This window comes from Rhinopithecus roxellana, chromosome 4 (assembly GCF_007565055.1).
Source record: "Rhinopithecus roxellana isolate Shanxi Qingling chromosome 4, ASM756505v1, whole genome shotgun sequence".
In the NCBI taxonomy this organism is placed as follows: domain Eukaryota; kingdom Metazoa; phylum Chordata; class Mammalia; order Primates; family Cercopithecidae; genus Rhinopithecus; species Rhinopithecus roxellana.
The window spans coordinates 139,132,474-139,148,017 of NC_044552.1; the positions used below are offsets into that span (position 1 = coordinate 139,132,474).

At 33.7% G+C, this 15,544-nt stretch overlaps 1 protein-coding gene across 6 annotated transcripts in view; it reads right to left on the reverse strand.

Annotated features, from left to right (window-relative positions):
• SNAP91 (synaptosome associated protein 91) overlaps positions 1–15,544 on the reverse strand; it is a 156,260-nt gene that overhangs the window by 47,992 nt on the left and 92,724 nt on the right. For 4 of the 6 annotated variants that reach the window (XM_010383954.2, XM_010383953.2, XM_010383957.2 and 1 more), the window contains 6 exons: positions 14,074–14,079; positions 9,870–9,897; positions 6,956–7,065; positions 4,818–4,936; positions 716–730; positions 402–569 (listed from right to left, as the gene is read on the reverse strand). In XM_010383954.2, coding sequence (XP_010382256.1) covers positions 402–569; positions 716–730; positions 4,818–4,936; positions 6,956–7,065; positions 9,870–9,897; positions 14,074–14,079 — 446 coding nt within the window. The remainder of the gene's footprint in view (positions 1–401; positions 570–715; positions 731–4,817; positions 4,937–6,955; positions 7,066–9,869; positions 9,898–14,073; positions 14,080–15,544) is intronic. The other 2 variants (XM_010383955.2, XM_010383958.2) reach the window with 2 other exon arrangements.

Below are 15,544 nucleotides of genomic sequence, written 5' to 3' on the forward strand. Positions count from 1 at the left end.
TCCTACATTCCCCAAATATTCTCTGGGCTACTTCTAATCTGACCAAAAAGCTAAATAAACCTAAAGGTGACAGAGAGCTTTGGTACCACTTTTACACAGACACTGGAGAGCGGGAACATAAAGGCAGGAGTTCTGAAGGTAGCAACATGAATTCTAATGTTAAAAAACCTGAAAATCAAATAGGCCAGATACATTGAAATCTCTGCTATAAAACTACTAAAATTAAGTAAAGAGAAAGTTGATGAATTAAGTGAAGATAAATATACATGAATAAACATTGAAAAAGTACTTAAACACTCTGACATGCTGTTACATAACGTAAAAAAATTTAAAGACCTTAACTCCCAAGTAATTTTAGCAATCCTGAAAGGAACATGAAAATAGTGGCGAGACTAACTAACCTCCAAAGAGATCCACTTCAGCAGTGACAGCAGTAACAGTTGTAGTAGTGGAGGCAGAAGCTGAGGCAGTTGCAATTTCAGCAGTTGTAGTAGGAGGGGTAGGTTCTGGTGCAAATGGATCTGAAATCTGTGCTTCAGAGGGAACAGAGGAAAGTGCAGCCAAAGAATCTATATTTCACCAGAGACAGAGAGCAAATGGAGAGAAGAAAAGCAAAGGACAAAAGATATACCAGACTCCAAATGATCAAAATGAGGACAGTTGTTACACACAGAAGTCTGTCAAAACGGAAGTTTAAAAACAAAGCTTTACTCACCCTCTCCCAAAAGGTCTACCGATGTCCATTACATGGCAGCATATGAATAAATAAGAGCTAAAGTTGAAACATGCAACCATACCAATGTCCAAGCCAGATAAGGCACTAACTAAAAAAACCTTAGCTTTATGTGTCTTTTACACCATTTGTCATTAAAAACATAAATATACTACCTATTATCATGGAACTGTCAAACTAGATGGGACCTAGAGATCTAGACCAAGTTTCACCTATAGACATGTACCCCAGATTTTATTAACAAGCAAATGGGTCACAAAACTACTTGTGCTGTAGCTAACCTTATACATGAAGATATCAAAGTCATACGATCACATAATATTGATGAGCTTTCAAATACATGTTGGTAAATAATTTTAATTCTAATAAATTCTGGCAGTAATCCCATATTTCTCAAAAAAGTAGAAATTTCACTTTAAGCATATATAAAAAGAAACTGTTTTCCCATGTTTAAAATATACAGACACACAACACACACTTATTTGTGCTTCTGCAACATGAATTTACCATGAAAAATAAATAAATAAATAAAACACTCTCTCTATTATGGAGCCAAAGATGAGGATTTAAAAAATCCTCTGTATTCTTTCAGCCGATTGGGTTCATCGCCAGCTGTAGAAATGCCAAATCTTACATGCAAAATTTAAATTAAATTTACTAAAATGAATTTGCTAAAATTTGGTTGCTTTACACCAACAGGAAAAAAATGCTATCATTACAATATGTCCCCTGAAATAAAAATGTGTGTTAGTACCTAAAACCTCCAAGAAAAATTTAGAGACATCTGAAGTGGCTATGGTCCTTGGAAATGAGACCATCCAATTAGGCTTATAGACTTTTAGAGATTATAATTTACTGCCTAGTTATACAGAATTCAAATATGCTTCAATAATAGAAGTGGCTTGATCTTATCAAACAAGATTGAGAAAACAATTTTTTATTTTTGCTTAGTCAAATGAACAAACACATATCTGTTACAATTTAGCATCACCTTTAACCATGACTGGGTATCTACTGGCCAAATTATAGAAGTTTATTTCAATTTCTTAAAGTCTTATAATTTTTACTATTTTGCTTAGAAATTAGAGAATTGCTTTATTAGCATTTCCCCACAAAGCTGACTTTTCTATTGCTATGAAATGTTGCAGTTGTAGATGTTTTGTTGAGGCAAAGTGCTGTCTAATCATCAAAAGATGAACATCAGGCCCTATAAGGTGCCTTTGTACTAATTATAAAAACATACTCCCTGGGGCAAGGGGAGGGAAAGCATTAGGACAAATACCTAATGCCCGCAGGGCTTAAAACCTAGATGACAGGTTGATAGGTGCAGCAAGCACCATGGCACATGTATACCTATGTAACAAACATTCTGCACATGTATCCCAGAACCTAAAGTTAAAAAAAAAAAAGAAATAAGAAAATTTACATGGTTTTCACATATTTATCATTTTAAACAGGTTAAAGATAGTACCTTTCTTGTGTAAGTGTAGTGATGACCAGCATAGTACTTGTCACAGAAGGAGCACTCAATCAATACTAGCTTTCATTGTAACTTGAGAATTGTCTTAGTTTTTATTTTAAAACGAATCTTATGTGTTTATCAAAAAAACTTTAACCTTATATAGTCATTTAAAATAATTGAAAAAAGCATAAAAATATGCTTTAAAAATCAAACTACTATCGGAAACTGCTTTACCCCAAATTTTGGCCCATTAGCTTACCTATTGGGACAATTGATGTTTAGCCATGTGAACAGACCCCATTTTGTCAGAAATATAATGTGGATCCAACTGCCTTTTTGGTTTTTTTTTTTCTTTTTTTTGAGAAAGGATCTCACTACGTTACTCAGGCTGGACTCTCAACTACTGGGCTTAAGTGAGATTCTCATCTCAGCCTCCTCAGAAGCTACATGCATGAGCCACTGTACCCAGTTTTTTAAATCCAACTGTCTTTGGTAAACCAGTGAGTTTGTTTTACTGTTTTATGGTTAAAATTTGAAAATAAAATAAAAGCTATATTCTAAAATAAAAGCTATAATATCTTAAAAAGAAAAACAGGTACTCTCTGTAGTGAGACAGATTAGAAAAAGTAAAGCATCTCTTTCTCAAGGATAATGAGAAAGGCTCACAGCCTGGCTACAGAGTTCCGGCTGGATTTCAGCCTCCTTGCCCTGCCTTTGAGCAATGCACGATCTACATGTCCATATAGTACAGCCCTGGCTAAAACCATACTACTCTGCTTTCTCTTTTTATGTCTAATGATATTTTAATGTTTCAATCATCAATAGTTATATATTTCTAACCAGTAAAGTCTAAAATGTATCCTAATGAAATTGGTTATTACAATCAATTCCCTACAATATTATGTGTCTTAGCAAAAAGTATTTAGAGATGAATATGAATAAAAATGTTATACTGCAATTCAACAAAATTTCACCTTTTATTTTTATTTTTTCCTTTTATTTATTTGGCATTCTTCTTTTGGTGTCAAAATTTTTTTAAAAAGATAAAAATTATCCTCAGTTTCATGCCAGGGAATATGGAAAAGGGACTAGTTTACAGTTTCACTGTTTATTCATTAAACTTCTAACAAAGACATTAAGGTAATGAAAATAAATTATTAGCAAATTAAAATAATCAGTGATGAAGCTCAGAATAAAAACATGAGTAAAAAAGAATGCTCTTATAAAACCTCTTCAGCAATACTTTCCTTTACCAACTGAAATTTAATAAAGTTAAATAAAGCTGAAAGAACAATTTCATCTTAAAAATTGATAGCTGTAGCCTTAGGAATTGAACATTTCAATATAGGGTAAGGTTTATATATTTAAAATGGAAATGTGCCAACATTTAAATGTTCTTATTTATAGTTAGCAACATTATTTCAGAACTGGTTATCTTTCTCTTATTTTTGTTACCAAAATAACTTGGAAATGAGATCAAGAGATTACAGATAGGACTTTTGATATTATACTGACACACTGTTTAACAAGACCACCAAAGGATATTTAATTGTTTAGAGAAATATAACTTCATTTGACTTAGTTATTATTGTGCATTAAAGGCTTTGATTCTGCAATGTTAAGTTGTTACAGATCTTGTCTGCTAGTGATGCAAATAATCTCTGTATAGGAGAAAAGATAACCTCAAGGCTATGGTTTTTATTACCCGATAGAACATTAACAGCTTTCTATCTAACCTAGCCATCTTATTCTAACATTCCTTTTAAAATACCTATAAATACTCAGTTCCTCAAAATGTTCTTTGAGACAGCTTTATCATCTTACTGGTTCCTCATTAGTGAGTTACTAAGTCTTTTATTTGTGTTGCTTCTATAGTTGTACAAGGCATGTCTTAAACTTTTTGAAAATTTTATTCTGATAGTTTGGTGCATCCATTAAAACCAACTCTTTGCAGCTTTGAGCATTACGAAGCAATCACTTCAATTTTTATATTAATATTAAATGTTTTAAATCAAATATTTGTAAAAGGCTGATTTTTTTCCCTGAGATCCATAAATAAAATGGGAATAAGTGCTTAGATGTGATTCCTTTCAGTCAATCAGTTTAAGTATGGATTTTTTCTGGTACAAATAAGAATCTGTAAAAAGATTTCAACTGTATGAAGCCAAATACAATGTGAATAAAATCAATTCAGGCCTAAAAGAATCCAGGAAGGAGGCTACACCTGACCAAACCAAATTAGAAATGCTAATTTAGAGTAACCATAAATTAAGGGGAATACTCAATCCTCTAAGGCCTGAGTCTCTAGACAACAATTACTAAAAATAATCAGAATTTTATAGTAATAAAAAAGAACAACAAAAAACCCACAAAACTTCCTTGTTGCAATAGTTAAAATAAAAACTATATGACTATTTGAACATTCTCACTGTATTATAGGCACTTTCTCTGTCTCTCTCTCAATATATATTTCAATAAATAAATGCCATTCTTAGCATTTTCCCTCCAAGTTGCTAACACCATTTTGGATAATCAAAAGGTAAATATTAACAATTATAGCCTAAGTAAAAACAATGAAATAAAATGAATAGAGAAATGGCAAGGCTGTCTGGTTTCATTCACCTCCCCATGCAGTGGCTCCTCCAGCAGGTGGTGGTGGTGCTGGTGCTGCGGCTGCTGCTGCCCCTCCAGAGGAAAAGTCTGGCTGGAGGTCCAGGAGATCACTAGATGGTTTAGAAGTGCTAAAAGGAAAATAAAACATTAAAATCAGATTTTGAAATTTTATAACATAAAGGTGTTTTTGAATAAAGACATGCAGAAATCATCAAAGATTTTAGGTATTTTAAATGCAATAAAAGAATAATACTTTGGAAAGTATAGAGATATAGCATATACCAAGAGTTGGCAAACTACTTTTGTCAAGGGCAAGATGGTAAGTATTTTAGACTTTGAGGGCCAGTTGGTTTCTATCATTACTTGACTCTGCTATTGTAGAATGAGATTAAGACACAGACAATACATAAACAAATCAACAGGTCTTTGTTCAAATAAAACTTTATTTACAAAAACAGAGAGTGGGCTGGACTTGATCTATGTGAAGCACCCTATAGGGAAATCAAAATCATAACCTTGAGGTTATCTTTTCTCTATTTCCCAAAATCTTTTGTATAGAAAAAAAATTCATGTCTTGAGAAGAATTTATTTATAAACCAAAGGACACTAAAGAGAATTATTAACCACTAATTTATCTTTTTCCTGCATTAGACTATAATATATCAATGTTTTGTTGAGGCAAAAGTGCTGTCTAATCATCAAAAGATGAACATCAGGCCCTATAAGGTACCTTTGTACTAATTATAAAAACATACTCCCTGGGGCAAGGGGAGGGAAAGCATTAGGACAAATGTCAAGAGGACTCACCTAAAACGACTACTGCATTTTTTATTTTTACTCAGTTGAGACTGTGCTTTTCAAAGCTTCTCTATCTGTAGAAGCTCCAAGGAGCAGCCTTACTATTCAAAGTATAGACCTCAAAGTAGCAGCATCCTGGGACGTTGTTATAAATGCAAAATCTCAGGCATACCCTGTATCTACTACTTCAGAATCTTCATTTTAATCAGAAGCCAAAGCAATTCACATGTACATTCAGATTTGAGGAGAACTGGCTTAAAGGTTACCAGGCCAGGTGTGAAGCCATTAGGGTCCCAGGTTCCCCACCTGCCTTCATAAACAGCAGTTTCATCTTTATCTTTTTTTACATATTAGATTTCCAAGTAATATTCTTTTGAAGAAAGGATTCTGCTGCTTTTAAAAAGTAGTTTCAAAACCACTGAAAGCATTGCTTAGTTTTGATGTCCATTTCATAAATACAACTGGACTAAATAACAGGAAAGGAATACATATTTATTATTAATATATTAAAGCTTTTATAAGAAGTGATTTATATTAGAACAGTAACAGAAAGAACTTGTTTATACCAAGCTTGCTATTATAAAATGCAGAACTAAGCAAGTAGAGAGTAAAGCATGGGTTAACATGGGTACAATACTTGGATTTCTTGCTCAAAGTTCAAGTCTCCAAATATAGGGCATTCATAATCAGAGTCAAAGATACTACAAAGTGATACTAGAATCCTCTTAAGGCAAATGAACTAAGGAATTGACCTAAATTTATTATTTGAGGATACCCCTATGAGCTGGGGATTGATTTTAGGTGGCCTGAGATTTCAAAGAACACACAGTCATCCCCCGATTTCTCACTACTGTTCTGATCTCTAGGTGCTATAAAAACTGATTAGGAATACCCCGAAGGCCTCCTCCTACCACCAGAGTGTGAGTTCCTCATATGCACTAGATAACTGGTCTGACAATTCCAAGTTTAGCGTGTGTGTGTGTGTGTGTGTGTGTGTGTGTGTGTGTGTGTGTAAAGCATTTTAAAATACCTTTTGAATTTCCCACAAGAAGAAACTAATTTTAGAAAACACTTTCTACATCAGTCAATTTCAGAAAAAAAATTGTGTGTATCATTCTTCCATTTCCTTTCCCAGTTTGTGACACCAAGGTGATTTCTATAGCTTAGGTCTTTCTAATGATTTAAGAGGCACAGGAGTAAAACAATGTACTTTGTGTAGTAAAAACCCCAATGTATCACATTATTAGGATTATATTTCCTTTGGTGAAATCATTTGGGTACAGCACATAAAAATAGAACCAAATTCTAATAAAATACTAGTAAACATAACTGCATATTTATTAACCAACCTGACTGGGACAGCCGCAGATGCAGTTGCAAATAAATCAACCGGTGGGGATGTGTCAATAGTTTTAGCTGGTGTAGAATTGGGAGACGTAACAGTTGTGGCTGGAGAAGACTGAAAGTGAAGATGCACAACACAACGCACTTGAGTCAAATATGAATCTACAGGACACTGAGCAACAGGACGTTTTTTGTATACCCATGACATGCCCAGAAATTTTTTTTGTAATTCTTGTGGAGGAAAAAAAAAAGCTCAATAAAATTTGAAATCAATAATTGTAATAAATAATCAATATTGGCTAAAATATGTTACAAATTTTAAATGTAACATATAAAATGATAAAATATTTGGCTTAACATTGCAATGACTTCCATTCATTAATTAAAATAAAAGCTAAATATATTTCTTGAACATAAAATTATTAGGAAAGATCTTACTAGCTGCAAAAAATTTCAAATATTATCAATTGTAATAATTGCTAAAAAAAAAAAAATGTCATTATGTTTTGTCATCCTAAAAAGATTTCATGTGAGGTCCTGTCAGATGACTTTCAAATCCAGAAATCTAACTTGCAAAATAGTTCACAGTTGGAAGAGAACAATTCCCAAACAAGATTCAAGTCACTGATGTTTTGAAGATATCGTGACTATAGCCCATCACTAATATGACATAGATAAAACTAAAAAAGTAAAAATAAAATCTAGTATTTATTTTTCTGGACTAGTTTTTTTAAGAAGAGGTATTAATAGTCAAATAATATATTAAAAGATTTTTATTTAGTTGCTGTAACTAAACAATTTCATCTGGTATATTTAATTCTTCATGCATTCACAAGAGAAAGATTAATAGAACATTTCAAAACAATCTATTGATTCTGTAGATTAGTTCTGTAAGTGGAGATGAGATTAACAGCAGGTAAAATTCATGAAGACCAAGACCAAGCCAGGGCTATCAGATACTCCCCTAACTGGACATCTGACTTCAAACAGACCAAACTTAAAGGAAGTTTTAAAAAGAATAATTTGAAAAAAAAACCTGAGGAGATAAGAAATTTACAGAAATTTACAGACTTAAATAATATGTTTGTCTAAGAATATAACTAATCCAAAAGTCAAAATTCAATAGATATGCAAGTGTTAAGCATTCAGCACTTCAAGAAAGGTGGACACAAGAGCGGTGTGGATGTTGTTGATCAGAAAATATCAACTCAGACCTCTCTCTTCAACAAAAATCCAAATCTTCCAAATAGAATACAAAACATGATCAATGGAAGAGAAAGGACTAGTTAAAGCTAATTGTATGTCATCCACTGGGAACAATGAGAAATCCTCTAAGAAAAGGTTTTTAAAAGCCAATACATGTAAATAAGTTTAGAAAAATGATATTGATGAAACATTGAGAACTTAATGACAGCAATAAATATTATCAACATAAATGCAAAAAATGAAACTCTACAGAAGCCCATTAAAAATGCCTTGGAACAACAAGCTCTGAGGAGATGTAAGAGCGAGGAAAACAGAACCCAAATAATCTGTTATTACAAAAAGAAAAAGTCAGTAAAATTCAATTTGGCCAAAATGTAGAAACAGACCAACCCCAAGGATGCCACAATTTTACGACACTCTACTCAGCAGTTATGTATTGGAGTTTCTCACATAGACATAATGGTTTTAAACCTGGCCTTATATCAGAATAAATGGAGCTTTTCACTTGTTTGTTTTATTTGACTGATTTTTCAAGGTCCCTGAGGGGATCTTAGGCAGTCAGCCAACCCATCACTGGCATAGTACATGGTGTCTGGAGATCACCAGTGCAGCTATAATGATATCCTTGAATATCTGTAATGACAGCAATTATATAATGGAAATTTGTCATAGAGGAAAAAACACATCTATTACATTTTTGTCTGAAGAATACAATGGTAAATGTGAACTACAGACCTACAGAAGTAAATACTCTTGTCACTAATAACCCTAATCCTGTCCTTCCACATGGTAAAAAAGAGATGAGGAGGTAAATGAGTTATTCAAGTTATTATAGTAGACTGTCTAAAAGGCATATTTGTGGAAAGACACCCAATTACAATGGATTTCTCTACCACTGAAACATGCTTACCCATCTCATAGGACTCTGATTTAGAATATGTAAAAATGTTTTACAACTATTAAAACATTCTACTGTCTGCTGTAATATAAATACATGAAAATCTCTCCAACTTTAAAAATATTTAGTCCAAACAAACGACTAAATTGCATATACTATACTACATTGGACTTAGAGACAAATATAAAGGAGGATACATAAAAACGTAACTTGCCTTTCCTCAAACAATTTAAATTAGAATTACCATATGACCTAGCAGTCCCACTTCTGGGCATATACCCCCAAAGAATCAAAACCAGGGACTTAAATAGATATTTGCACACCCACATTCACAGAAGCATTATTCATAAACCCAAATGATATAAGCAACCAAATATCTACTGACAGATGAATGCAAGAATAAAGTGTGGTATACACATATAATGGAATATAATTCGGCCTTCAAAAGGGAGGAAACTCAGGCACATGGTACAACATGGCTGAACCTTGAAGACATGCTAAGTGAAATAAACCAGCCACCAAAGGACAGATACTATATGAGTTCACATATATGAGGTTCCTAGAGTAATCAAATTCATAGAGACAGAAAGTAGAATGGTGGTTACCAGGTGCTCGGGGAGAGAGGGAGGTGGGGAGTTATTGTTTAATGGTATAGTTACAGTTTTGAAAGATAAAAACAAGTTCTGGAAATGGATAGTGGGGATGGTTGTACAACAGTGTAAAGGTACATAATGCCACTGAACTGTACACTTTATGATGGTAAAATTGTAAAAAGCGAAAAACAAAGAACCCCCTAAACAGAAAACCAAACTTACCTTACTTAATGGAGAGGGAGCACCAGATCTAAAAGGCAACATAAAAAAAAATTAAAACTGAATATATATATGTGAATATATTTGTAGAAGCTTTTAAGTTGGATTTCACTTGGTCAAGCATTAACTTGTTTTATATACAGACTTTTAAAATAATGGACAAACTATTTTTTAAAAACTTTTAATCTTTTACTTAATAATGACATCCCCTTCCACTGTTTTCCATCTACTTAATTTCCAGTACTAGAAATACTTAAATTCAACATTATTTTCTATATCTCTAGCAACTCAAATTCTTTGAGTCAAACATTATTGCCTATGTCCATAAAAAACAAACTGTCCAAATGGGAATTTAAAACTATTTTCAGAAGGCTTGGAAAAAACCATGCTTTGTAGAATTATAAAAAACCCCAACACCCAGTGGTTTAGATCACTAAGGTTAACGTACACTGTGAAGATCCCTATGGGCCCTGTGCCTGAAATATGTCTCGGCTTCCATATTCATACCCTTGAAGCCGGTTTTTTTTTTTTTCTTATGGCTGTAATAAAAACTCCAGCAAGAATATTCTAGGAAAAATATTCCCATCATCCTGTTATAACTAGTGGAGCTAGGAAATAAACAGCAATGTTGATGCTTTTTTCTAAGAAAATGAGGGAAAATTAGGAAGGGGTGAATTTTAAGTTATATTACTGGTAGCATTGACTATTGCAGATCATTTCTAGCAAAGTGCTTTGGAAATAACTGCCAGAACAGTTCACATTTTACTAACTTCAGTTGGTGAAAAATGAATAACAAAACAAGATGAAGACTAAATACATTTCAATAAGCAGCCTATATTCACCGCCTTAGTGAATGGCAGGGATGACTTTTTACTCATCTACAGAGAAAATATCACACACATAGCAGCAGCAAAAGAAAATTACAGCAGAAATTTAGTAAGTAGAATTTTGTACAATATTATGAATTTTTGTCTTATTGGATATAGCAAATTTAACAGTATTATACGCCAAGTTAATATATATTTTTTTTGAGATGGAGTTTCACTCTGTCACCCAGGCTGGAGTGCAGTGGTGCGATCTCAGCTCACTGCAAGCTCCACCTCCCGGGTTCAACCATTCTCCTGCCTCAGCCTCCTGACTAGCTGGGACTACAGGCGCCTGCCACCACACCCAGCTTTTTTTTTTTTTTTTTTTTTTTTTTTTTTTTTTTTTTTGTATTTTTAGTAGAGATGGGCTTTCACAGTGTTAGCCAGGACGGTCTCGATCTCCTGACCTCGTGATCTGCCCACCTCGGCCTCCCAAAGTGCTGGGATTACAGGCGTGAGCAACTGCGCCCGGCCCAAGTTAATTTCAAGTTAATTTGCAAATTCAACTTCATTTGCAAATACATGCCTGCCATTTTTTGTTTGAATTTAATTTCTACCTAAAATGAATATAAACAACAGGTAGCAAGGGCACAGAGAATTCCGCTATATAAGAAGCATAAGGGTAACAACTTGGTTACATGTAGTTTGGCTAAAGAGTAGTATCTTAAGAGTAATACAGTCTATGAGGGAAAGGATATACCTTTATCTATACTGTTCATGTCAAAGAGTCTACTGAAATATCTACAGTAAATTACTTAAGAACCTAAAAATCTAGTACAGCATAAGGTGGAAAATGTCCTACTGAGTTTTGGCTAATAATTTCTTCACTCCCACTATTTTTTCCCTTTATGTATGGAAAAAGAAGAGAGTTAAATCTGAATAAAAATTCAAGAAAATAATAGCCTGAATTCTGCAAAGAATACATAGAAGCCTTTGGCATGGTCACTTTCTAAGAATGAATTAATTTAAATTAATTTGTTTCTCTCTCAAGCAATTTTCATAAACCAGTTCTTAGTGATATTGATACAATTATAAATACTTATAAAGAAAAGAGAATAGACCAGGTGGGGCGGCTCACGCCTATAATCCCAGCACTTTGGGAGGTCAAGGCGGGCAGATCACTTGAGGTCAGGAGTTCGACACCAGCCTGACCAATATGGCAAAACTCTGTCTCTACTAAAAATACACACACACACATAAAAACAAAACAAAACAAAAATTAGCTGGCTGTGGTGGCACCCGCCTGTAATCCCAGCTACTCAAGAGGCTGAGGTGGAGAATCGCTTGACTCTGGTGGGTGGAGGTTGCAGTGAGCTGAGATCACACCCTGTGCTCCCTCCAGTCTAGCAGACAGAGCGAGACTCCGTCTCAAAAAAAAAAAAAAAAAAAAAAAAAAAAATCAAGGGCTTTAGAAATACATTTCCAAAGTAATACCTAAAATATAATAACTTCTTCTATAACATCTTCTACCCCATATCAAGAATGAAGATATAATAAAAATGATAGAATTGTTCTACCTCCTATAAAAAAGAATATCGTACTTAAGTATGAAAAATCATAATTGGTACAAGAATCGTTTTGCCAAGCTTCCACATAAACAATATTACTAAACGATACTTACAGTTATCCCATGAATTATGCAAACAAACAAAAATCTACTGTCTCTGTTGAGATATCATCCCACTTGCCACATTATATCTTAGTTGCCTGTTTAATTCTCTATCTTCTTCACTAGATACTAAGTTTTTTGAAAGGAGGGAACTCATCCCATTGTTTTATATCCCTAGCACTTTACATATCACCTGACATTTTCTGTATTATTTGAATTTTTAAATTGGAATATATTCATGTATTCATTCTATAATCAATAAATTAACCAGAAGTCTTTAAAAAGTTATTTTCTGTGAAACAAAACTGTCAGGATGTATGACCTCTGTTTTCATAAACCAGAGTTGGCTTCTGCCGTGATTTAATTAAAAGGGTGAGAACCAGAGGTGCTCCAATAGCTTTCAAAAGCACCATTAATCACTGATTAAAATCTGAAGGTTCCCAGGCTCAGAGAGGTTAATAACTTTCCCATGTCTCATCATGCTTCAATGGTGGATTCCAGACTCTAGTCCAAGTCTATCTGCTCCTCAGAGCCTATGCTCATTCCACATTCCAACCCCCAAAACACAGATAAGCTTGGCACATTTGCTTCTCTCTTACACAACATATAAATTGCTCTTCTTATGTGTTTCTCGCTTGATTTTCCACCCTAATGTTAGTCATTGCCCTTTAGGAAAGAAGATGCTACATCATTTATATATAGATAATATTTATTAAAAATACCAATACTTATATTAATAATTTCACCTAGAAAAATCTAGTAGGTAATGAACCATGTTGGAAAAACTAGGCATTAAGATAATTTTAGAAGAAAATGAATGACCCATATAAGTAATCTACTCTAAATTCTGTAAAATTACTACAAACTCATGGGTTTCACTATGAACACAGCAAATGTCCATATTTCCTTCCAAGATGTCAATAGGAAGCTGTGAAATAGAATATTTTGTTAAGTTTTGAGTCATAACAATAATCCCTATGTAGTTTTGAGTATAAATGCTAGCCAAAAAAAAAAAAAAAAAACCAGATGTGAAACATCTATCTACATCCTTCAAATAACTTGAATTACAAAAGACTTATCTTAAATTTCCTGTAACTTCAACACTTAGTAAACCCACATAAATAATAAAATAAATTTTTCTCTTTTGTCCTGTGGAATTACAGACACAGACAATATATAAAGGTATATCACAGAGTATTGCACACAATTACAAAAATAAATAGCAGTGGACACAAGGCACTAAATATAAAGGGCATACATATTCTTCATAACAGACATTTACAAATGCTTCAATTTATGTATATACTTGGCTTAGAGGTTAGAATAGTTTTATACTGTGACCAGAAGACAAATAAAACAATTTTAAGTAATTAATTTTCTTTATAAATTTCTCTTTTGGCATTTATGCTATAAGCCATGGGGAAATCTTTTGTTTACTAAACAAATAAAAAAACTTTCATTTCTAAAATCTAAGAGGAATATATAAATATATATACATATATACATCTAAGAGAGACTGTTAGTCTAGATCCAAGGAGACCAAAATAAGTAAAACCATTTATGCTAGTCAACTTGGGAGACAAAAATAAAGCATAATGAAAAAACACAGATGTGTAAAAGGGACAGAAATCAGTTTTATATGTTCTAAATACCAAATGTGGAATTTTAAGAGGTTTTTTTGCATTTTTAGTAATAACCAAATGCAAAAAAACTCACTCCATACAGTACTCACCCTTCACTTAAGTTCCAAGGTAAGCACAAACATACAAAGAAGAGAATAGTTAACTACTATAGTTCATTCATTTTTAATAATAGGGAATAAGCAAAAGACAAGTTCAAATGTGGTTTTAGCCAATTCAGAAGAGAAATATGACAAGCATAAAATGATTTTAAAGGAAAAAGAAAAATTATTCTAAGAAAAAAGTAATTCAGAATGGAGGATTACTGAATTTTAAATTTCACTTTTCTAGAAATGTAACTAAATGTCCATAAGCTATTTTTTTTTTCCAAAAATAGCTTGTGGTGACCACAAGGGGGCAAATTTAGATTTGAAGTCAGGGCTAATGAGACCCATTCTAGATAACCAAGGAGGCTTCTCTGTGACTGCAGCACTGATAGATTTAACAAAAAAACAAGGGAAAGGTGTGGCCCTATGTGGGGTATGGGGAACCTGAGTGAGAATACAGTGCAGAGAAGCTTACTTATAGTGTGCATCCAGCACTGCACAAGAGAGATTTTAACTTTAGGGGATGTGTATATTTCCTTAGCTAAAGCGGTCCTTCTGTCACAGGAGCAGAAAAATTTCTTGGCTTCCTGTCTGCATTTTCTTAAATCCTAGGCAACTCATTTGGCTTCCCAGATACCCTAATAGAGGGTGGACCCAGAAATAACCGGACTAGGGCATCTCTTATTGTGAGCTAACGTACTCTCATGTCAAGTCGGATCATCCCTGGCCACACTGAGATTGGAGGCAGAGCCTGGACTGTGGAAACAACCTTGAAAGAGCCCCTGAGAGCTCCTGCCATCCATCATTCCAAATAGCTCTGCCATAATTGTCTGGTAGACTCTTACGCTGTTGCTTATCGTTGCAAATTTAAAACATGCAATAATTTCTACACTAACTTGAAAAAATATTATAGAAATAACACAGCTAATGAAATAACCAGAAAAAACAAGTAACATCAAGACACAAGCCTAGATTCTGGGAGAATGTCCAGAGGGAAGAACGTCAGAAAATAGTTGCATTTTGATAGCTCTGTTATAGGTAAAATCTGTGATTAGCCTACAGTCCTGAAATGATCATTACACTGGTTGTCTCTACTAACTCCTGCTGTCAACCTAAATGGAATAAACAGAAAGTTGGTATCATCAACAAAGACAGATTCCAAGCTCTCTCTGTAGAGGACCTACATTAGGTGTTTAAATGGACATAATGAAGTGTAAAATAGTCCCTAACCTTTAGATTCAGAAAATCTACTTAAATCATACATCTAAAAAAAGAAATAGCCACAATACCGAGCAGTTCAGGATAAAGAAAGGCTTCATGAGAAGGTAGGACTGGAGATGGCCCTCCCAGGATGCATAAGATTTACAAAGCAGGACAAGGGGTGGGGGTGAGCATCCTAAGACTCACAGAATTACAGTCTGAATAGGCACAAAGATTGGAAAGCACCAGGCCTTGTGAATAGACAAGTTTCAGACCT